The sequence below is a fragment of the Anomalospiza imberbis genome, chromosome 5 (genome assembly GCF_031753505.1).
Source record: "Anomalospiza imberbis isolate Cuckoo-Finch-1a 21T00152 chromosome 5, ASM3175350v1, whole genome shotgun sequence".
Lineage (NCBI taxonomy): Eukaryota > Metazoa > Chordata > Aves > Passeriformes > Viduidae > Anomalospiza > Anomalospiza imberbis.
The window spans coordinates 25,135,201-25,160,200 of record NC_089685.1 but is presented as its reverse complement, the minus strand read 5'-3'; the positions used below and the strand labels follow the sequence as shown (position 1 = coordinate 25,160,200).

General features: G+C 35.0%; 1 protein-coding gene across 19 annotated transcripts in view; it reads left to right on the top strand.

Annotated features, from left to right (window-relative positions):
- The window catches only part of FOXP2 (forkhead box P2), a 404,157-nt gene that overhangs the window by 372,581 nt on the left and 6,576 nt on the right, over positions 1–25,000 (top strand). For all 19 annotated transcript variants that reach the window (XM_068189946.1, XM_068189934.1, XM_068189943.1 and 16 more), the window contains 2 exons: positions 570–639; positions 1,468–1,631. In XM_068189946.1, coding sequence (XP_068046047.1) covers positions 570–639; positions 1,468–1,631 — 234 coding nt within the window. The remainder of the gene's footprint in view (positions 1–569; positions 640–1,467; positions 1,632–25,000) is intronic.

Here is a 25,000-nt window from a genome sequence, read left to right as displayed (position 1 = left end):
TATAATTATATGGTTACCTAGCATATAGCATTTAATCTATATGCTATATGATATCATATATGGTATGTTTGATTTGCTGGAAACTAATTGATCCACTGTATTGTTCACATACAGTTATTTATACATCATTGAAGCCTCATTTTTTCTCATGAGGGAAGAGTAAGATCTTTTTTATTCAACACCTTTGTGTAATTATATGTAACGTAGTAACAGTGTACCCGTGTTAGTTCAGAAAGACAAAACCAAATGCAGCAAGAGAGATGTAGCAAATGTAGCAGAGACAGATGTTATACAAATTTTAAAGCTATTTCTGTTAAATTCTTTCAGTGAGATTAGAACCTTTATGCTCTTGTAGCAAATTTCCACATGGGCCTTATTATAACAAGAGTTTTGCTTTTCTGATGCAAGTAAATCAGTGTTCTAACAGGTTGAGCTCCTTTCCTCCCAACTTCAGTTCATTTTTCCTTCCTAAACTCTAGTCTTCTGAGCTGACAAACCAATCCATTAACCCAATGAACCAGACAAGATATCTGCTTGTTTTTAAACTTTGAAAAATCGTTTATTTTCAGAAGCCCAACGTTAGTGAAAAACATACCCACCAGCTTAGGCTATGGAGCAGCTCTTAATGCAAGCTTGCAGGTAAAAAATAGTAAATAATTATTTTTTGTACACACCGATTATCTTCTTATGTGTGGTGTATTTTATTTCTGCTTATACATTGCTATAGAATTACCTGGTATGTTTATGTGGACCTGATGGTCATTCTAAATAACTGGGTTTATCATCCAAGTAAGTTGTATTACCTAGCACTGCAAGTAGTAGTTCTTATTCGTGCTACTTTTGATGTGAAGAAGCAAGAAGGACACCCTGTGGCAAAATCTGGAACATTCAGGTTTGCTGCAAATGTTAGATTGATAGAAGCTTTTGCAAATGCATGTGGATATGCATTAATATTTATCCAAGCTGTCATAAATGATTTCACATCATAGTGTTGGGGAACATGGTGCTCATGGCAAAAACTTTAAAGTTTAATTATAATATATAATTTTTATGCAGAAGAGGCAAATGTCAGGACTTTTTTATTTTGATTTAAGTTCTGGTCATTTTTTAAAGTACAGCAGCTGCCTGCATTATAAAGGAGCCATACATTGTGTGGAAGGGCAAAGGGGTTAAGTGTAATTCAGAGTCAAAAAATGATGTAAAAGTAGAAAGTGCCATGATTATCAGAACATAATTAACAATGGAAAATAATGAAACCTAAGCAAAAGAAAGAGTAAACCGGAAGTAGAAATGCTGTTATATACAGAATGTGAAAAAAATTGGAAATGCACAAAATTCTTCTGACCACTTCAACAACTACTCAAAATGAGCTGTTTTGTGTATATGTATTTCTAAATGTTCATGCATGTAAGAGTGCTATGTAAATGTATGGACTAATAATTTTGGTTTTACTTTCCATTTTGGTAGGCTGCACTGGCAGAGAGCAGTTTACCATTGCTAAGTAACCCAGGACTGATAAATAACGCATCCAGTGGCTTACTGCAGGCAGTCCATGAAGATCTCAATGGTTCGCTGGATCACATTGACAGTAATGGAAATAGCAGCCCAGGCTGCTCTCCTCAGCCTCACATGTAAGTGCAGTCAGCTTTCCTTCAAGAAAAAATGCCTTGGTCTAAGACACAATATAACTCAAAAGAGCTTTGAAAGGTGGTAAGTGTAACATCTGGAGCTATATATTTAAAACTAAACATTTATATTAAAACATTTAAATAGATGAGTCTTCATTTACTTTGTAGTGATTGCTGTAAGGTTTTGGTTTTTTTCTTTTTTTTTTTTTTTTTTTTTTTTTAACCTCATCAATTTGCTTGCAAGCTCTGAACATAATGGGAGGCTGATCTTTGTGGTCATTTTCAGAGCCTGATTTGTAAGGAATAGTCAGAATGTTCACACTGGAATTAGTTATAATTTTAACTATGACTCTCAAACCATTTATGAACTGTAGTAGAAATATTGCCCGTTTATATAAACCATAAAATGCAAAGTTTAACTGTTGCCCACAGTTTACATAGAAGCCAGTAAAGTGTAACTTTTTGCCTGTCATATAAATCAGTGTAATTACGTATTCAAGTTTAATTACTGGTGCGTCTGTATTGGCAAGGTTTATATGTTATATTTTATGCAAGACTACGATTCCTATTAATATTTAGCAGCTAACTATATCATTAATTACTCTAAATTCTTTCCACTACCATCTTTTTAATGGAGCTGAGAGAGTGGAAGTATTAAAAATTGATGTATTGTGGATTTCAGAAATGTGTCTGAAGCTTTAGAAATGCCTGGCCTTAATCAGTGGTGTCAAACATGGCAGTTTCTTGTTTACTAAATAGTAAAACATGTATCTTGGAGGTATTGCTTCCCAGGTTATTTATATAATAATTAGCAGTGTGACATGTAAGTAGACTTTGTTTTAAGTTTACTGTAAGATGATTTTTAAGTGTATCTAAAATTATGGTATCTTTTTTTTTTATGTTTTATAAAGCTGATCTCATTTGACTTTTTAAATTCCATTTTCTCTTTCACATTTTAAATGTTCATTTTAATTGCTAGAGTGGGATATTTAACAGTAAGAGTAATTGAGACCAGACTCCCTTTTTTACGTATGCTCTGATGTGTTATGAATCCATTCTGATCTGACCTTTTTTTAGGAAAAATATTTTACTGATTTTTTTCTTCTTTTGTTTGGCATGTTAATATATTGGTGATCACATAGAAATGTTTATTGTCATGTATTTAATAGTTTTATTGCACATTTATTCTACTTGCCTTTGAAAATAATACACTGTGAACATTCATGTATTTTATCAGGTTCCGAACCATTACTTTTTCAAAATGGAAAAATTTGTCTTTTGGAAGTGTCTTTAGATGTATTAAATAATACAAAAGAAGCAATAAAACTTGAAGTAGAAAGAACATGAATATATGCTCTTGAGAGTAACACTACTCTAAAACAAGTAAAGTGAGCAATCAGACAAAAGTTTTTATATCCCATGCTTTATGCTATCAACCATGCAGTGGGTAGCTTGAGGCCTTTTACTTTTAGCAGTTCTCCTGAGTATGCTAATGCTCTCTTCCTGTATAAAATGCCAAGACAATAAAACTTTAAAGAGCAAACAAGAGTTAGATCATGTGTGTTAAAAACAGCTACTTTACAGAAAAGAATGACACTTGCTATTAAAGTTGTTTTGTAAGTGTTAGGCAGATCTGTTTACATATCCTGTGTTCTGTCTGCCATTCTGCTGGATAAACTGTGATATCTGTGCATATGATTATGTAGATATGGCAACATTTGTGGCTGTGTTTATAGCTAAAATAGTGCACATTGAAGTAAATCTTTCCTATAACAAAGGCAAATACCTTAAGTTACACCCTAACTCGAGATTCAGCCTTCCTCTCTCATTTTTATGATACATCTTATGTCAAAATAGGCATTTTTGGGATTTGCTATGTTGACTCCTTTGGAACTTGTGAGGACATGTTGCTTCTTGATAGACTGAAGCAACAGAATGTAAATGCCCTGAGACGCCACTGGAGAAAGGATCTATGCACATTCATCCCTTGCAGCAAACTGAATGAATGAATTTTGGGCTTCTGTGAGACCAAGAACCATCAGACAAAAGATGCAAGCTCACTTGTGATATTTTTTCCTTTTTTGTGGGGGAAAAAGGAAATGAATGCAATCTGCAAGGAAAGGCCAGCGTAGAGAGAGGCTTGCATGAGAGGCAGAGGATCAAGAAAGATAAGAGACCTCTTCCTTGCCTCCATGGCCACATTGGTCAGGGACCCTCATTTTTGTTAAAGAGCATTACCTAAGAAAATGAGAAAATAGTATAGGTAAAGCAAAACAGAAGTAAAACAAGTGAGGAATATGGCAAACAATGAAGACACAATTTAAATTTTGCATTGCCCACACAGATAATATAATCTCTTTTTTCTTTTTTTAAACTGAAAAATATGTAATAAACTAGTTTTAAAAAAGTATTTTTCCAGCACAAGCACCTACTTAATTTTTAGTCTCCTGAGAATGTTCACCCAGGAAGTGTGGGTGTTTCTCCCCTAGAGAAGGGTTCTTGAGGTGTGATAATTACTGCACTCACCTCTAAATTTGGAGGCTCTAATAATCTCCAAGTAGATTAAACCTCCATCTCCTGATTCACAGGAAAATGCAGTAGCCACAACGACAGGTATATGCTGAGCAGTGTTGCCTGCCATCTTGTAGGTGCACACATGCAGGAACAACGGAGCGAGGTATTAGGGAAAGAGGCAAGAGGTTGTGCACAATTTAGAGATTGAGGCATTCAACTGGGAAGATGCAGAGTTTGAATTCTAGACAAGCTTCCAGAGAGAGGCATTTGTTTATTATTTCAGCAGGAAATGCAAAAAGAGCCCCAGTCACAAAGTCAAGCATCTTAGTTGGGCATTTGGTTGTTAAAATTGTACTGACTGTCATTACATCAGATATGATAGAACCAAATGATAGCAAAACTGTCTTATTATGGGATGATCATATTAATGTTTTTAGCATATTTTGTGTGTATGTGCAGAAGTCAGTGTATCTGTGGTTGAGCACTGGAACATTATCAGAGACATTGATTTCTGTTATTGTAGTGCCTGAGCTACTGAGTGTCAGAAAACAGGGAAACTGTTTCAGTTCTTCGATATTAACCTAGTACTTCACATCTGGTTTTGAAGAGGCACAGTAATAAGAGTAGTTAGAGTCATTAATTTACCCATCTGTGACCAGGTATCTTAACATAGACAGGCAAAGCAACTTACTTAGAAAATAGCCTCTGTTCATTGACTGGAGAAAGATAGGTGGTCTATAACTTCAAGTAATTGTATCACACTTCAGTGCTTGTTAAGTGCAGTGAGTCCCAGCCAGTGTATTTAGGACACCTCCAAAATTTTGGCGTCAGGTGATGAAATATAATCTGCTCCATTTTTTATGCTTTTTGAATACTTAAAAATACCACAGCAAGTTGTAGGTAATCAATATAACCATGGCCTGGTAGCTGGGGTAACTTATATTAATTACTAAATAAAGCATCTGAAATTATATGTGTGCCTCCCAGTTTCCTTTCTCTATCTGATGAAAGGTGGCAATTCCATAGTCCAGGATGCAGCATAAGAGTAGTGGAATCTTAAGTCCTAGGTTTTCTTTCTGTATTTCAGCAGTATTAAATCCAAGTTCAGTCTTTGACTGGCCTTCAAATCTGATTCCTGGTGTGTAGGTGCTGAGTGCTTCCTTGACATTAATCTTCACTGAGAAAATGTGTTATTTATTGTGGGCATATATGTTCTGTTCAAAATTTAAATTTCTTCTAAGATCACTTGTCAACAATCAATATCAGGCAATTGAATTTTAAGTCAATGCTTAAGACTGTTTCTTCTTTCATTATTTCAACATGGACTACTTCTCTGAACTTATTGTGAGTTAGAGCTGCTAAGCAACAGGTTTCAAAGCGACAAACAGAACAGAAGATATTTTTTGCACAAATTATTATAATAATTATTTATGTAAAACTAGGTGCTGCTAGTCTTGCATAACAATTGTACGTGGATGTAACGATAAGTTCCACAGTACACACCTTTGGAGTATAAATGCATAATTCTAGACTAAAGATAACAAATCCAAACAAGTGAAGTTAAAGCTGGTTGTGGGAAACACCGAAAACAAGGTTTTAGTATTCCTGTAGGAACAACAGCATTGGATGAGACATGAGGTGATGCTTAGGAACAATAATGACAGTTCATGCATTACTGAAAACACAACTTCTTTTTAACCTGTATGTAATGGACAGCATACTGCTGAAGAGCTTTGGTGGGATTTAAAGGTCAATTCTTTCAGAAGTAATAAATGTATATTTTTAAATGAACATCAGGATCATAATGAAATCAACTTTGAGCTATTACTTTTCCTGTCTCTATTATACATTCAAGAGTTCTCACTCTTGGGGATAGCAAATAAGGGATGGAAATCAAGTTCAACTATTTTTCTGGTGTTTGTCTCTGCATTTGTACTAGACTGATTACATTTCAGTGATTACTGCAGCTGGTACAGACCCGGGTGTTTTATCACCAGAATATTTAGCACATCACTTGGCCCCATGGTCGTGGCAAATGCATCATGCAAAATGCCACTTGACTTCATTGCATAATCTGGGGGGTGAAAGGTACAATTTTAATCTGCAAAACTCTTCATAGCAGTTGAGGAAACGGTAAGAAATTGGTCATGAGAAAACAAGGAAAATCACAGACTGACAAAATGTAGTCTTACCATAGGAAACAATGGAGTGATTATACCATTCTATTAAAACTCACTGCAGCTCATTAAATAAGGAATGGAAGGAGTGAGAAAAGGTGATAGGGTAAACAGATATCCCTCTGGTGAGATTTTGAGGAAGGGGCTTGTCATCATGGTTGTCTCCCTGCTCACTCTGTGAGAGTGTAGACTGACAGTGCAACTAAACTCATTCTCAACTGACTTACTGAAATAATCTAGTTCCTAACAGCAGATCCAGAATCCTGGAGTTAATGCCATTCTGATTTTTAGAATTTTAGTTGTTGACAGCTTTTTTAGAAAAATGAAAACAAGAAATAAGTTTCTAGAGTTGCTTCTCAAAAAGTGAGTTCATACATCATCTCCTATGAGTCTTTATGTTCAGTTTTGTAGTGCTGTACTCCCTAAGACAGGAATTGTTTGAAGCCAAATGTCAAGACACACATATATTCCATGATCTTTAAAGCTTTTTCTAGAAAATGTTACGGTAGGTTGTTATGAGAAGGGATAACTTTTGTCCAAATGAGCAAGAGTAATAGTCAATTGGAAAAAAAAAAAAAAAGGAAAAAAAATAAGCTTATGCAGTATAGTCCTTCATCTTGGATTTTGTGTGGAAAAAGTGAGTTCCAAGCATCTGTGGTTTCAGTCACCTTTTCTTTTTATTCTCCTGTCTTTCCCAACCCTACTTCTTTACCTTTTCTCACTCTTGCCCTGACTGGATCATTTCTCTCTGCAGTTCTATCTGCATAATCATCAAACTTGTTATTTTTTTTCAAACTTTTTTATCTTTAAATTTTATTCCCAGAGGCAAATATGATTATTCTGCTCTAAGATCATTTACTTTTGAGGTGCTTCAGTTTGAAAGCATTCCATTGTCAGGTCGTTCCCATATCTGATTATTCCAGTCCCCCACTGTTAAGCTTTCACACCACTTACAGTAGGTTACCTATCATTCCAGTTTTAATCCCTTTCATTCCCTTGTTTCTTTAACTTCATAATGTTATAATGTTCCAATACCCTGTCTTTCCTTTTTTTTTTTTTTTTTTTTTTTTTTTTTTTTTTTTGTTATCGTTTCATTGTCCCATTTCATGATCTCTTTGCATTTACCTTGGAGGCTTGTTCTGTTCTAGGGGACTGCTATGATCCAAGTCTCTTGTTCATTGTATAAGACTTGACATAGTGTACATAGTGTATAAGAAAATAAACTCGCGAAACACATCAATTAACAGGGATGTAACAAGCATTATTAAATAGGTGAGAAGCATGTAATTGAGCAGATGAATGTGGTAGCAATTGCAGTATTTCTGGGTACCCTTGTTCATCAAAAACGTTTCACCTAATCACATGATATTTTAATGCCTGTATAATTTAATTTCACACATTTTTATTCATAAATCTAACATAAGGATGATAATGGGCAAAGAGACTTTGTGACAACAATTGACTTTTATTTTTATATTAAAAAAGGAACAGCTAGGAAATGGGACCTTAAAGGTTATAGCTTTTGTCTGAGCATATTCCCACTGAAAGAAGTTCGGTTGTGAGAATATGTAGTGAAATAGTTTTGGCTTTTGTACAGAGACATTTATCTGTGGACACTAATGGAAAAATAAGCAATGAAGTTTTGATTAATAATATTTTTCACCATTCCCATTGAAACAACTTTTCACTTCAGTGTTTTCCTAAATATTAAGTTCTCCTTTTTTAAATTTTATTTTACATTACTTTCGGGTCCATTTGTCCTCTATGTTTGCTTCTCTTCATCAATTTACTTATTTTCCAACCCTGATGGTCCAGTTCTTTATCATTTCATCTCTCGCTTCTTAAATATTACGTTTTACTTTTGATCAGAAGTTTCTATTTTTTTCACATGATTCCAGCCCCATTTGTTGCACTTCTAGAATACATTCCCAATGCTCTTAACAAAAAGATCACTCCAGAGATACAGTGCCTTCAGCTGAAAAGAGTCAGATCCCCCTAGCGTGACTTGTAGAAGTTGGTAAGCTCCTGTGGGATTTCATAGAATCTTTTTGGAAGTTGTCTTGTTAAAAACTTTGTGGTACTGCTATCATAAATTCTCAGTCTATGGACAAGATGCTTCTGCTTTTCACATAAAAGGTCTGTATAAGAAAAGGCAGCATCCTAAGTGTTGTTGCAGATGTTAAAAATTTGTTTGACATTGCACAACTAAATTTCTCTGCAATGTGGTTGTATAACTCTTAAAATTAGTTCATAAGAGACTTCTGTCTTTTCACAATGCAAAAACTCAGATGACACTGCTGTTAAAGTGTATTTCTAAAACTGCACAGACAGTAACAAATTTTATCTACTATTGATGATTGCATTTGTTTTTTAAGTAACTGTAATATTATAAGCCAAAATTTTAGAAAGTGGAATCTCTGAATACTATTTCCTAAATAAATGTGTCCAAAATGTGTCTTTACACTTACTTATCACATAAAATGTTAAATAAAAACATACAATTATATCTAATTGATAACACTTATACCAGTAGTTTAAATTCTGATCCATAAATCCAAGCATTCATTGAAAAATGTAAGACACTGTGCTGAGAAAGTATTATTTGACTATTGCTTAATCTTTAGAATTAATAGAAAACTAGGGACTTTACACATTTTAAAAGACTAAAAATTCCAATTCAGGGTTGTTTTTTTTTTTTTTTTTAAGGCTTTGTAGAAAGACTTCATCTCGTGTGAAATCCCATGTGTAGGTCACGGTAAAGTTACTAAATCTCAAGATGGCTAAGGACATGATTATACCTGGTAAAGTCCATATGCAAAAGCAAAGTTCCCAATCTTCTGGTGAAGTGCAGTTGCATCTAACAAAAGCCTTTGATTTAGGTCAGTGCTGGGAATGCATATATGTGGTTCAACCCTGATGTAATTTCTGTTAGGGTTAAAATTGTAAGTATTCTGGAGGTTTTCTCTTAAATTAGGCTGAACGTATCCAGTAGTCTCCCTCCTGTACCAAGATTTTACCAAGTTCATTGTTCCACTGTACCCATTGTTAAGGATTTAATGATGTTGCAGAATCTTCGTATGATTGTGACCGCTCTGCTGATGCCTTTTGAAGACTTTAATAAGCTTCTGATTGAGATGGATAAGGGGATATGCTTATTTGATGCAGTATTGTGCTATGATAGTAGTAGTCTGGGTAATAAGGGACTTCCCCCAAAATTGATTTTTATTTCTCTTCATGTTTTTCCTCCTTCCCTTCATTCCTAGTAAATATGGCATTATCAGACATCGTAGCTGAAAAAAATGACCTCTGAGCTTTTATCCCCTCTTACTCTAAGAACACAGGAGATAAAAGTCATGTTATGGGCAACCATTTATTACAATTCCTCTCCTAAAACCATCATGGTCCATCTGAAATTTGAAAGACATTGTGAAACTTCATTCCTTTGATGATTATAAGCCATATTCCAATTTCCAGACTAAATATATTCCAATTTAGTTTCACTGATATGTGTTTTAGTTTACAGAGTCTTTTTTATTCTTCCTCATGTTTCGCAAATGTATTCTAGAGAGCACACTGTGAGCTTTGAATCTTTATTTTGTAGACCAAACAGACTTTTTCTGATACAGCAGACTGTCCATTTTCCTCATATGTCTACAAGCCATTCCATAAAAAGACTCAGTTTGGATTTAGTTATGGTGGGTAGGTATTAACAGGTTTTTTGAAGAATTCCAGATGTACTTGTATATAATGTGTTTCTTCTTTGTCTCTGTTCCTGTGGGGAAAAAGCTTATGTCAGCTATATTCAGCTAAACTGTTATGGTTTATTTTAATATACACTATTAGGGATGGATTGGGGGCCCTGTTGTGGGAAGTGCTGTACAAAGGCAAAACAAAAAGGTTTGTCAAATCCCTGCCCCAAACTCTAACAGTCTCTAGGCAATAATTGAGTTTTGAGGTAGGTAGTAATTGGGTTTTGAGAAGGACCTTCAAATTCAGTTTGAATAGAAAGTGTATATTAATTACACGTCTGTCCCCCTCTAGAGCAGCATCGCTTCATTTAGAGAAAGGTTTGACACAAAGCCAGTTGCCATTGACTGGGCTATGGAAACATAAAGCACAAAGGCAAACCATGCCTGGTGACGCTGACATGCCATGATATGGGCACCCATCAAGTAGTTTTCTGTAACTATCATGCCCTTTAATTCATAGAATTGTGAGAGAAATAATAATGCATTTGTATCTATCTGGAGCTACTGGAAGTACAGTTTAAACTATATATTTTTTTATTTTGTAGCTGGATATATATAGATGTATTCATGACAGCTGTATTGGACTGTATATATTTCATTCAGCAGCAATACACTGCCCTGTGAAACTGAAGTCTGTGTTAAGCACAGACCAAAGTATGTGGTTAAGAGGCAGGATATGTTAATCTACGCTCTGTGATACCTCAGATTATTTCCTAATCAGCTCAGTCTGCAGGCAGACTATATTTGGGTTTTCTTGTAGAAAGGATACAGATATAGCATATTCATCTGACTTGTTGCTCTTCACATCTAAATGGCAAATCTGCAATAATATAAAAATGAGAGGCATGATATTCCTATGTTCCTATGATGTTCCTATTCATCTGAATATGAATTTTCAGATGTTAACAGTTTGGTGAAATGTTCTGGGAAAAGTTAGAATGACTGGATGCCCAGTCTTTCTTAATAATAGAAGCTGGTGACAAATATGTGCTGACAAAGGTATATTGTTGTTGAAATTATACTTAACAGGAATGTTGTAAGCTCTGTCTTCCACACAGTTCTTCTGATTGGTCTTTTCTGAAGATGAGGGAAAGACTAAAAATACAAGGTTTTTTGAGAAGAGAGGAAAGGAAATTATGACAGCCTTTAGAACATGGTGCATAGATGGGAAAGAACTTGTCCATTAGGAATGGGACAATAAATAATTGATTGGTATTTTGGCAAGAACAGTTAAGACAGACACCAGAAAAAAAAAATCCCTGCCTTTTTGAATTTAGGATAATAAAGTGCTGATATATATACCAGCACAGAAAGTCTTTGGAACCACTGATACTGGAAGCTTCTAAGAATAAATTAAAGTGGTCAAAAGTGATTTAACCATAAATGATCCTACTTTGGGGTGGGGAAAGTAAATTAAGAGACTTTATTATCTCTTGAAGTTCCTTCTAACTCTGTTTCCTTTTATCTGTATCATAAATCTTGAAAAAGTAGGGGCTTTTTAATGTATGCCATGTTTTACAAAGATAGCTAAATTGTCCATATCCATTTATTTTCTAATTTGTAACAGCTATCATTGCAAAATTCTTTTAAGTACTCTTATTTTTGAGATCAAATTGAAAGTTGGCCTCATAGAGAAATACATAGTGAGCATAAAATTCAGCTAATATGAGAAATGTCAGAAAGGGTAGTGCAGAAAGTCCTTACCAGGCCAGTTTGACCCAATTGTCTGTGTTGAGTGTGGCATCTGGTTCTACTTATTAAATACTACCATCAGCAAAAAAAAAAAAAAAAAAAAAAAAAAAAAAAAAAAAAAAAAAAAAAAAAAACCACAACTGAAGAGCTGGCCTTTCTCTAGGCTTGTTCTAGTAGACTAAGCTAGGCCAGCGGTCTTGGGAATCCAGAGAGGTCCCAGCTGACTGGAAACTGTTGAATGTTATCCCAATTTCCAAGAAAGGCAAGGAGGACTACCCTGGAAACTGCAGGCCTGTTGGTCTCAATTCAATGTCTGGCAAAATCATGGAAGACCTTTTTCTGGGAAGTATTGAGAAAAAAAAGAGGAGGACAACACAGTCATTGGTCACAGCCAGCACAGCTTCATGAGTAGGAAGGTCAGGTTGTCAAACCTGATTTCCTTCTGTGACAAGATAACCCACCTATTTGATCTAGGAAGGCCAGTAGATGTGACCGTTTTGGTCTTCAGTGAAGTTTTTAGTACTGTCTCTCACAGGATCCTTCTGGACAAAATGTCCATCCCACAGCTGGATAAACACTTTATGTGATGGGTGAGCAACTGGCTCATGAGTCAGGCACAAAGGGTTACAGTGAATGGGGTGACATCAGACTGGTGACCTGTCACTAGTGGGGTTCCGCAGGGCTCCATCCTTGGCCCTGTGCTCTTCAACATCCTCATGAATGACTTGGATGCAGGACTGGAAGGGATACTAAGTGAGTTTGCCAATGACACTTAACTTGGAAGAGCTGTCAGCTCCCTTGAGGGAGTTGTTCCATACTATTTATCTGATCAGCTCTGTTTCCCAAGAGTTTTACTGATGTAAAAGTTTTCAACAGAAATAGAAAAACAATTTTATATAGCATGTATTTATGTTAAAATGTACAAATCCTACATATAGCACAGTCCAGTTTTTCTCTCAGCTTTTCCAGGATCATTGAATAGCTTTCCAGATTTTGCACAGAGAATATTTATCAGTTCTAACCCACAAATAACACTGAGGTACTTAATTGCTGCTGCTAAGTTTCTGTGTAACTGGTACAATTTTTAAAACTTCTCAACCATTAGTCACTACAGAGCATGACAGATCCACAGCCTCTTGTCTTGAACTTTGTTGTTTCTGGGCTTACTATTTTTATAGTTCTTCAATAACCCCAAAAATATTCACACTGAAATCTCTAGTACTTTGTCGTTTTGCTTTGAAATTTTGCCTTAAAAACTTCTGTGCTCTTTCTCCCTAATACTTTTCTTTGTTTAGCATGTTAACTTTAGACGTTTGAACTAGATGCAGTTGACAGGTTGAAAGACTATACAGGCCTGTGCCCTAAGCTAATTTCTAGTCAAGTTTCTACTTTCTTGTGGTTCTATCACAGAGAAAATACATTTATTTAGACACCAAAGGGAGCAAGCAAATGTCAAGGATGGGAATTTTAGTAAGAGTTGCTAGAATCAGAAAATCTATGTTAATGTCATCTTCTTAGTCAGAACTTGATTCTTAAAAATTTTGATCCTGTAAGAAGGGCTAATTGTAGGTGAGCTTTAAGCCTCATTTGATATTTAAAGAAAGTGTATTCTTAATATGCCAGTTTTTCAGAAAGATGTCTTTATCTATGTTCAAAATTTAATATATTAGTGCAAATAGGGTATCCATATTTATAGTCTTTGCCTTTTCTTGCCATGCCTAAAAATAATAAAAAGAGAACTCCAAACAATAGACAAAACACCAAGACCTGCTCAATTTAATTATAAGTTTCATAATATAAAAAAAATCCTCTGTATGTTTTCACTGCCCATTTTTAATCAATGAAATATTTTATTTTGTTAAAGGAAAATAACATTGTCAAATTAAATCTGTCAATTTATATTCTAGAAATCTTTCTATACAATGCTCATTTCTTTGTATTAAGCTAAAAGGAAGAAGAGAACATGTTTGATTGTTGGGATTTTTTAAAATTATTTTCAACATTTTTTCCACTCAGACTCCTTACTATAAAGTTGAAATTCTTCAGAAACTTGTTTTGCATATTTTCCTTTTTTGTGTTGATATGCCACCAATGGCCATTTTCAAACTTTCCTTCAAAAAAAAAGCTCTATGTTTTAACTGTCCCTAATTTTAAGAGAACCAGTTGATAATTATATGTGCTTGGGCTGGCCCAAACTGATAGGGCAGGAAGCACCAAGCACCAACTCCAGCCTCTTCAGGATCAAATGTATTTGTATATTTGTAGAGAAGACGTTAAGTCATCCCTGATTTGGGAAGTGCATATGCTATAGAAAGGAAAAATGAGAGGCTTGCTCCTAGTGTCCATGAATTAATGGCTAGCTGGCTTCTGCAGTGTGAAGGTCAATATGTGTTAAAACATTTTTTCCTTTAGATTAATGATAGATGGCATCTTGGAATTACTGAATACTTAATATTTTTAATAGGATTTAAATATATAATAATTTTCAAAATCAGAGCTAATTAACTGTGTAATATACTCAGGATTTTAGAAACTTCTCTTTTGCAGTTGCATTATGCCTTTTTATTTTTATAATAAATTAGTAGTGTGATAACTATAAGGATAAAATTACTATAAATCTGCCATAATAAATAAATATTAAACCCTTAAGTTTAAGGCAAAGGTGAATGTGTCCTTTTTTCCATGTTTCCATATTTTTAGTATCTCACTATTATGTATATCTCCAAGTCTCTACTCTTATGATGATTTCAGAGGCAGGTAAATTAAATTGATTCAAATTTTCCTCCCACAGGTATGTTTCCCATGCCATAGGCCACTTCTGTTTATCTTTCCTGGATTCTTCTATATGGTTTTTGGGATGAGTGAGTAATAGCTAAAGGGTAGTCAGGTACATTGATTATAGAAGTTGAAGTGAGGGCCTACTTACAAATACATAAACATTTTTTATATAATTGTCACTGTCATTATTCTCTCCTAGTTAGTGTAACATACTGGGTTTTGACTCCTCAAGGAGAAGCACCATTGTAAGATTCATAATATATTTCCCAAGAGGTTATAGTAGATGGATGTATATTGATAGTTTATTTTCTTTCTTTTATTTGTCAGCAGTAAATTGATTTTGCCATGAATTGTCAGGTTTGGGTTTTTTCACATTTAATTTCACATATACCTAATCTATATATATATCATGTTGTTATCTCTGTTTATATCTTCAGGGCTATTCATAATTCTGTTCAAAATAGAAATCAAATGTAGGATCTTGGAGATTTGCTGTTAACCTACCTCTATGTTGTGATATAATCTTTTGTTCTTCATTGAATTACTTTTATTACTGACAAATCTTTGTGTCTACTTTTAGTATGAGTTGGATTTTTGGAAGTTTCTCACAGGAATTTGCAAATTTAAATATGCCCATCTGCTCTCCTTGTTTACTGCAGCATTATTCTTAAAAGGCTCATAGAGCAAGTAAAATTACCAGTCTTACATTTGCTATTCCATCTCATTCATCTGGTAGAAAAATATGTGTTTCACATTTATTCCCCCTTCTCCCCAAGTGTTCTGTCAGATGTATTACATATTTTACTTACATCTTCTGTGAATAAACTTCAGAAGTGAAATCATGGCCCTAATGAAGTCAAGGGGAAATTTGTTATTGACTTAAATGAGATCTAGAGTTCATCCAAGGAAACTCTTTGTCTTTATGTCTTTGGCTTTCCCTCATTTCTTATTCTGCTTTCAGTCACTCCAAATCATTCCTAATGTCCGTCTGATATTTCCTGTAACTTCTTACAGTCCCATTTCTCAATTTTAAAATATTTAAATCTTTGTTTTCCCCTTTTTTAAAATATTTTTCTAAAAAAGAGAAGGCGCTTTCTCAGTTCTGAAATATTTTTATTAGGTCTTTGAAACTTTTTACACTCTTAGTAGTTTATAACATTAGCAAAGTCACTAATGTTGAAATCCAGAACAGTTTTATCCATGCAAATACAAGCAAGAAATATTTTCTCAGTTTTGTCAGGACTAATTGGATATGCCCTGTTAACCAATAAGTTTATAAGTTTTTTTTAAAAAAAGACTTGGGTTTTATTTTTCCTGCTAATATAAGTGTAATGTCTTAATATTTTCTGCTGTCTATATTGCCCTAAACCCCAAAAGGTATAGATAAAATTACCCCTTTTTTTTTCCTTTTTTTTTCTTTTTCATTTTTCTTCATTAAACAGCCCTCTTAGTGCTTCTTTTCTAGACACCCTATATAGTTTGTGGCATATTCCTCTCTTTAAAATACAACTATGTTTTCTCTTAGTTCAGATTTTCAGGTAATAATGAGTATCTTCCTGCTGTCCCATTCCCCTCTGATATTAGACATACATAGCCACTCATATACAATGTAGCTTTCCTCTGCTATTTTCATGCTAGATCTTCACATCCAGTTATTAATCGTTCTTGATTTCTACTCTGGTCTTGCATTTGCAATACCTGGGTATTATCTGATTTCTCCTGGAATGTAAGAATATGCTGGGATCTGTCCTGGTTTACATCTTATTTGATGTCCTGCAGGATGGATCTCTTTCTCATTATGTTTGCAGAAGATATCAAATTAGGGGAACAGTGTTGCCCTCTGGGGAGAGCCAGAGAGAGCTGAACTAGATCAGTCTGGAAAGAGGGGGCTTTGAGGGGACCTGACTCTCAGTAACTACAGGAAGATAAACAAGAAGGCTCTTTACTTTGGTGTTAGAATGAGAGAGAGGGCATAAGTTAAAATGAATGTTTCAGACTGGACATAAAAAAATATGAATATATATCCTCTTTCCTCATGAGGACAGTTAGGCAATGGATGGGGCTGTTTACATGAAAGTTGTATAGTCCATATCCTCTAAGGTTTTCCAAGCCTGACCAGATAAAATTCCAAGCTATCTGCTGTGACCTTCTAGCTGTGCCTTCTTTAGGCAGTGGGTTCACCCAGAGATAGTCTAGAGCCCTTAACCTGCATTATCCAGTTAGCCTAGAGTGTATTTTTTAAAACAGAACCACTGAGAGAGTGAGCAGGAGCAATGTAGCAATTTTAGCAATCAGGCATGAGGAGAAAGATGCTCTGGATTTTGTTTTACAGATACTAGTGAAGTCATATCTGGTGCTCACAGAAGGGATGGATCTTAGATGCAGCAATAACTGAGTTTACATATTTTTTAAATTTATTAAAAGAAGAAAAGTTGTGCTTGTAAGACCAGTTTTATACACTGAGTAATTATGGGGTTTGTGATTATTATTTTTCTTTACCCCTGCCCCAAGGGACTCACCTCCCTTTTATTCTAGTGTCGTTGAAGGGAGGGCATGAAGAGCACTAGCTGCTTCTACACTGACTGCTAAAATTTTATCAACAGATATTATAAATAGGAAGGTCTAGTTTAGAGGTTGTAAAAGCAATTGTTGACTTACACAAACTCATTCATTCTTGCTCCTACCTTGCTTGATGTGCCAGAAGTACTTTGTGACCATTGATCATTAATTCCATCTTATGCCATCTCGTCTAACGATGAGCTAAAGACGAACTTTCGTGGCTTAATTAACTATTCCTGTGAACTTTTATCTCCTGTCAACATCTGTAGTAGTGCCTGCCAGCCAGGACTGTTTGTTGCCTCTGCTTTCCATTTCCAAGTCAATGCAACTCCCAACTCCACCATGGTAGACTCGAAATCCTTGGTGATGGATAAAATTACAAATATGAAAATTTTCAAAGGTATATTTAGTGCTTCAGTGTTTCATTTCAGAAAATAAAAAGATATTATTTCCATTTTTTTTCTCAAAATGGTTTCCGTGAGGACCCAGGGTATAAGGGTGTAATTTGAAATTGGCAGGTTGATAAAGCACATCCATAAACACCCCCACTGAAGAGCAGTGCTTCTGTAGGATTAGAATTATATTTCTGATCTTCTTCCACCAGGGTATTGTAGCTTCACTCTCTCCTTAGTGAAATGAGGTAGCACAACCTCAGCTTCCTGTGAAGAGTATGTGACAATAGGACCTTCCTCTCTTTCTTGTTTAAAGCCAGAGATTTGCATATGGGCATTATTTTATCTAGAATTAATGCCACTTCTTCATCATTTCGGTATATGTGATAAATACATGGGGGAAGTGTTCTTCAAGGAGAAATAATAATGGATTCTGTTGTAGCATTACTGAATTTGTATTTAATTACTTGTCTAATACTTTCTTCCTTTTCTCAATATTTGGATTAGTATCTCGCTATGTGGCTGTACATATTCACATCAATAAACAGTTCACTTCTACTTAGAAAAAATAATAATAGCATAAAATTGTAGAAAGAAAGAGTAAGAATTAGATAACATTAAAATATTTTAGGATTTGTCCCCATTTGTCTAGCAAAGCATAAATATAAAAATTCTAAATCTGAAATAGTGGAATGGAAAAGAAAGCTTTTCTTCCAAAACTGCCGTGGGATACCCTACAGATCTATAGCTATATTGGCAAGATAGGTCTTCCTGAAGGATATAGTAGTTCACCTCTATTAGGAAACAGACAGCAATAGAAGTTGTACCTAATATACTTCAACAGGTTAAACTTGAAAAATACTTAATGCAAAGAAGTCTTTAGAAAGCAAAAATGCTTCATATAAAAATAAATTTTAAACCTTTTTCACATATGAAAATATAAAAACATACACAAATAATTAGATTGGCCACAGAATTATTTGAGCTTAGTAGCTCACCTTGTTGGCTTGGACAGAAATATTTTCGAACTTCCGCAGTTTGAAAGAATTCTGTAGCTGTGGATCTTTTCCCAGTGTTTACTGGAACACTTTGTGTAGCTGAATAAAAATTGCACTTGTAGTGCGGGATGCCCACTACATAAAAGAATTGAGGGCCCCTGTTGGTAATAAGCAAAAAAATAAATAAAAAATGCAGGTGTCTAATGTTAAAAGTTACGCTGGAAATGTGAAGTTCTATAAAAGATATTGCGTTACACAAAGATAGCATTCTGGTTTTTTTCTTTTCATTACTGGAGCACAGTAACTGTGAATAGTGATAGTGAATAGATAGTACAGTTGAAGGATTATCTGCAGACTAGCCAATTGTTTTGAAGATGTAATGTTTGTGGGCTTAAGGGTGTCTACAGAATTTTGAGGAAGAATGGATCAAATGGAACATAAGTTGGTTTGGGAAATAGTTAAAATGCCTTGAGAGCTACCTAATTATTTAGTTCCTATTTTTTTAACTCTTAAGAATCTTTATTTGTTGGACAAACATAAAGAAAGTCAATGTTGGTTGCCATGACACATATGACAGAAATTTTTCAGTCCCAAAGATTCCCCTGGGAAAACTTTCTTCATCTAAGTTTCAGAAAATTCATCGCCTTTATACACTTCTATATGAAGTCATTTGGAAAGCTAGTGAGTCAATAGTATCAAAATTAAACTCTCATAGAAAATAAGCTTGGGAGGGACTTCAAGACATGATGTAATTTATTGCCCTTTGTGCCATTGAATACCAAAGTAAAAAACTCCCTAGTGTTACTAGGTGCCTAAGTCTCCATAGCAATACAAAATACTTTCAGCTGCAACCCAGCAAAAAGATTATCCTTTCATGATTTTAGACTGATTATTGCAACCCCTGAGAGGAATAAAAAGGCACCAAAAGAGCTTAAAAGAATTACATGACTTGTTGCAAATCATATTCTTGACAACAAAGCTCACAGTAAGCACATTGACCTAGGCACCTTCTCTCTCTCAACATCTACCACCACTTCAATACAAAGCCAAAAGCAAAGTATTTTCCCTACCAGTCATTACATTGATTTAACTGCCTAAATCTGTTGTGATGTCCCACAGCACCTTTTCTTAAATGATTTTAGCAGAACATTAAAGATTTTTGGTGGATATGGGCAACAATGTTTAGATGACCCAGATCTGAACTGTGGAGTTTGTTCACTGGGAATCCTAGAGGAGTTGAATCCTGGAATTTTCTTGGCAGCTTTCAGAATTAATCACTGAACCTCCTGCTTTTTTTTTTTCTTTTTCACATATACAAATGAGAATTGAACTAATGAACTAATTCTTTTATTTTTGCTTCTATGGAATTGCATGAAAGATATACAGAGAGACTTAAATTGTTAAATCTCTTATTTGGAAGAAGAAAAGGATTGCTGTAGTAACACAATGCTGATGGTTGTAAAAGGCATTGTCTGCTTTCATATGTTTTCCAAAGAAAAATTGAATCTTTTATTCAAATCTTAGAATGAACACGATTTTACTAAAAAAAATCTGAAAATTGTTGTAATTATTTATATTTCCTTGTCCTGAGTTCTCACTGCTGTTTTGCTTTATCCAGCATTCCCTTATATTAAAGTTGATGTGAAGTGCATCCACTGTAGAAAATGTGCTGTTCATAATTGAGAATATTGTATCAAGTATATTTTCTCCTTGTTGACACCAGCTCAACTCAATTTAATTAAGAAATCATGTACTTGGTTATACGATCTGGTTGTTTTCTTGTCAGCAGCAGCACACATTCTAATGTTTAGAAGTTGAACGTAACACTTGTTTTGTTGCTGTTGTCTAGATTTTAGCAGGATTTTCGTAACTGTCATACTAAGCACATTTTCCCAAGGCAGGATCAGGCTTACCTTCTGAAAAATTCAGAAGACAAGTTCATTTTGTATCAGATGAGTTATTGCAGGCTTTGAGAATTTGGTTTCATCCCTAAATATTTGAAAGTTACTTTACACATTCCTTCCTAGTAGATATTTATCCCTCAGCTGCCTGTCCTGCTAGCTTTCTTTTTCCTCTCAAATCACAAAGCTCTTCTCCAAAAGCCTACAGTCTTCATAAGGCCTTTGTAAGTGTCCAGCAACTGTTACCTGTCTCCTGGGAGTAATTCCAGTTAAATGTTAGAAATGTTGATTTCTTTAAGGATACAGTATGCAGTTGTAATTTGCCAGTTAGTTGCAAGGAGTGAGAGAAGAATCTTCATGTGAAGCTGTAAAGCATGCAGAAGAGTAAATGTTTGAGGCAGACACAGAGAAAGAGGAACTTCATGTTCTGCAATCTATAAGCAAAGAAAAAGCAATGTATTGAGATGAGCAGGCAGATCTGCAAGATACTAGAATCCTTCTTTTATATTAAAAACATCTCTCACAGAGAGTACTATTTTGAAAGTGCTGGGCTACAGGAAAAAAGTTTTTTGAAATAATTTAGCATAGCCATATTTTTTTTGCTCCTGCTTCATTCATCTCCTTGCTTTCTGTTTGTGACCTTGCATTGTCACCCTGAGCTCAGGTAGAGGTATATTTTGCAAGCACTTATTCAAAGGAGACAGGCATTTTGATAAGGATATTTGGAAATGATGTCATAGTTGTACTTGCTAAGAGATGTCTCCATCATCTTTTTATTATCCCAAAGAATTAGCAGGGATTTATCTCACAGATGTTTGCCTAACTCCAAGGATGATCTGGGAAAGGCCCAAAAAGATGGGGACTGTAGGCCTCCCCAGAAAACCTGGTTCAGTGCTTCACTGTCTGTACTAATTTTTAATTCTAGCATCTGACCAGTTGCTCTTTCTATTACCTAAGACATCCATTTTTCAGCCTTTCATCATGTAACAGGGTTTTTTTTTCCTAATCCTCTACCAAGGTTTTCTCAAGTTGTTGACATCTATGAAATTAATAACAATGTTCTTCATTCTATCTTCATTGTCATTAATAAAAAAGCATTGACTAGTTCTGAACATGATTGGTTCATCAAGAAACGATGCTAAACTTTCCTAAAATACAGATTACAACTATATAGTAGATCAGAAAGTTTTAATCACAAGTCCAAAATCACTAAGCTATGAGATGTTTTAGGATTTGAGTAGCATATCTATTCATAAGAAGTCATGGAATAGAGAAATATTTATTCAGAATTTATGTTTAAATACTCAGTACTTCACATGGGAATTTGTTCTTAGCACAATGCTCCTATTGTGCAACAAAATAGTAGTGCAAAATTTTGCAAATAATCACATTTAAATATAATTCTGTCTGTATATACACAAATCTTCAAATCTTTTGCTTATGAAAAAGAAAAAGAAAGCTTTTTGGTTTTCATACATATCTTCTATAGTTGCTTCCTCAGAACATATATAAAATACTATAAATGCAAGATCCCTTACATCTCTAACTAACATGCTTGAACTTTGCCTTTCAACCTTTGATTTTGAAAAAAAATCTCTAGAGTTGAGAGAAATGTTGGTTTCACAAGCCAATGTGTTATTCCTTGTATTTACACTTCCAGAAAGAGATGCTTGTATGGCAGTGTTTTCTAAAATCTAGAAAGGTTTCTTAAGCTTCTGGCAGAGCAGCCTATGAAATTTATTTCTGTGGGGACATCTGAATTGCTTGATTTTTAGTCTTGATTTACTGTTAATCTGTAAGAAAGAATAGTTGAAAAAAATGAAAATTTTATTAATGATTAGTCCTTTAAGATATTAATCCTTCCACAGATTAGTCATCAAATTAATCTTTGAACTGTCCTTGCAAAAATGTAGTCCTCAATACTAAAAATTACAATACCAGGAACTAATATTTTAATGTGTAGTGCATTTTTAGTGGCTATTTCTTGTTATCCTCTCTGTTTATACAGTGGCTGCACTTCAACCACTGAAGTGCAATAAAGCAACCTGGACAGCACCCTTAAAGGAATTGAATGCATTTGAGAAAAAAGTTCTGTAGTCAGAACTTCTTGAGCATGGAAACAAAAGCATAGCAATGAATCATGGAATGGTTTGGAACGGAAAGGACGTTTAAAGATCATCTACTCCACCCTCCCTGCCATGAGCAGGGATATCTCCATTGAATTGATGAAAGCCCCATCCAACCTGATTTTGAAAACTTTCAGGGATGGGCATCCACAACTTCTCTGGGCAATCTGTTTCAGTGTTTCACCATGCTCTTGTAAAATATTTTTTCCTTGTATCTGATGTAAACCTACCCCCCTCAAATTTACAAATGTTGCTCCTTTTTCTGTCACTACAGGCCTTGGTAGAAAGTCCCCATCTTTCTTTTACACCTCCTTAAGTATTGAAAGGTCTCCTGGAGCCTTCTCCTCTCCAGGCTGAACAACCCCAACTCTCTCAATCTTTCTTCATAGCAGAGGTGTCCCACTCCTCTGACTATTTTTGTGGCCCTTCTCTGGACCTGCTCTAACAGGTCCATGTCTGTCTTGTCCTGGGGACCCCTCCAGGTAGGATCTCATGAGAGCAGAGTACAGAGCGGGATAGGGAGGCAAATCACTTCTGTAACCTGCTAAGCTTGCTTCTTTCTATGCCCTGGGTTTCCACACCCAGGATACAACTGGCTTTCTGGGTGGCAAGTGCACATTTCCAGCTCACATCCATTTTTTCATCCACCACTATCCCCACGTCCTTCTATGGGGATAGCCCCTGGGCTGCTCTCAAACCCTTTAGCCTCCAGTCTGTTTTTGTTGGGGATTGTTCTGACCCGGGTGCAGGATCTCATGCTTGGTTTTACTGAACTTCTAAGGTTCATGTGGGCCCACCCCTCAAAACCATCAAGGTGTCCCTGGAAAATATCCCTTCTCTCCACCAAATTAACCACCACTCAGCTTGGTGTTACTGGCAGACTTGCTGAGGGTGCACTCAACAAATCCCACTGTGTGTCACAGGTGAAGATAGGTTGGTCCCAGTACGGACGACTGAAAAACACCAACAATGAAGTAATAGGGTAGGTATAACGGTGCACAAAATGCAATTTCTTGGGAGCAACAAAGGAAACAGAATATTGTGATAATAGTGTTGCAGCATCTGGAGAAAATTATTATGGCAATATAGCATGATTAAAAATCACTGAAGACTTGCATCAAAAACTTAGTCACAATTCTGAAAAAAATATCTGAAATTTGAAGCTTGATGGAGTTCAGAAGTTCTCTTCAACACTTACAAATGTTTGAGAAAAGATATTAGGTGAAAAACAAATCTCATGAAAGGACCTTAAATCTCAAGGCACACAATTACTTGTATTGCCTTAAAAAGGGATGAATTGTTTTTCTCCTCTTTCAGAAAACACTGTTCAAACGTTTTTCAGTGATAAAAGTAATTTCTAAATGACCCCACATTCCCCTGCAACACAGCTACCACACAAATAAGAACAAATATAGTTAAATTCAGATGGAGACTGAAGCACCTTCTTGCCTGTGGGTCCTAATCGTTGTTTTCAGATTCTACAGTTCTACACCACAGTAGATACTGTGTGACCCCAGATCACCCTGTGGTGTTTTCAAACCTCAGGTGTCTGCTAGAAACACAAAAGAGAGACAGAGGAGATTAGGTTCAATTTCTTTTTTTTAACTGTTACAGCAGGGTTAGCTTTGCAAGGAGAATCAGGCAGTATGTCTTGGGGTTTATTATTTTATCAATTACTGTCTAGTGGCATGTTGGATACAAACCCAGACAGTAATCCAGTAATCCTTGGATACTACACTTTGTATAATATATTAGCTATAAGGAAGTCATGTATTGAAACTGACTGATAAATATTTGTTTAGTATATTTTGTGTACTCTATTCATGAAGAACAATCTATAAATACAGTGAAACTAGTCATGTTGTTGCCATATTTCATTTTGTAAATTAAGATCTTGACTTCATTTTTCTCTTTCAACAAAAACAAGAAAAAAACCCTTTTTGTATCTTATTTGTAAGGTTTTTTGTTTTGTTTTGTTTTTAGTTTAATTAAAGCTGTTCTGCTTTATTTCAAGGTAAATTGCAAAAAATACTTAGAAAACAACAGAACAGGAATAAAGGTTCTAATAAGGTATTGAATAGAATAGTTATGCTTTGTCCAGAATTTAAAGATAGCTGATACATACTTTGCCTGCCTAAGTAAAAATCAAATGCTCTTAGCACATCCTGTAGATATCAAATGCAGAATTTGATCCAGATGGATTCATTCCTTTTTTCCTTTTTAACTCATACATCTGTGAATGTGTATACACAGATGTTGTTTTAAAACTGATGAAATACATATTAAAACTTCAGAAGCTTGTCATACTAACCTTTACAAAATTCCTTACCCAGCAAGAAAGTGTGTCTGATACTGTTATTAATTCCTAATATATACTGTTTGCACATTTAAAACTCAATTCTCTTTTTCAATTTATTAGGATTTTTTAAGGCAACAGTTGTAAATACATTATCATTTTTAATGGCAACTAATTTCCTAGGTTTCCA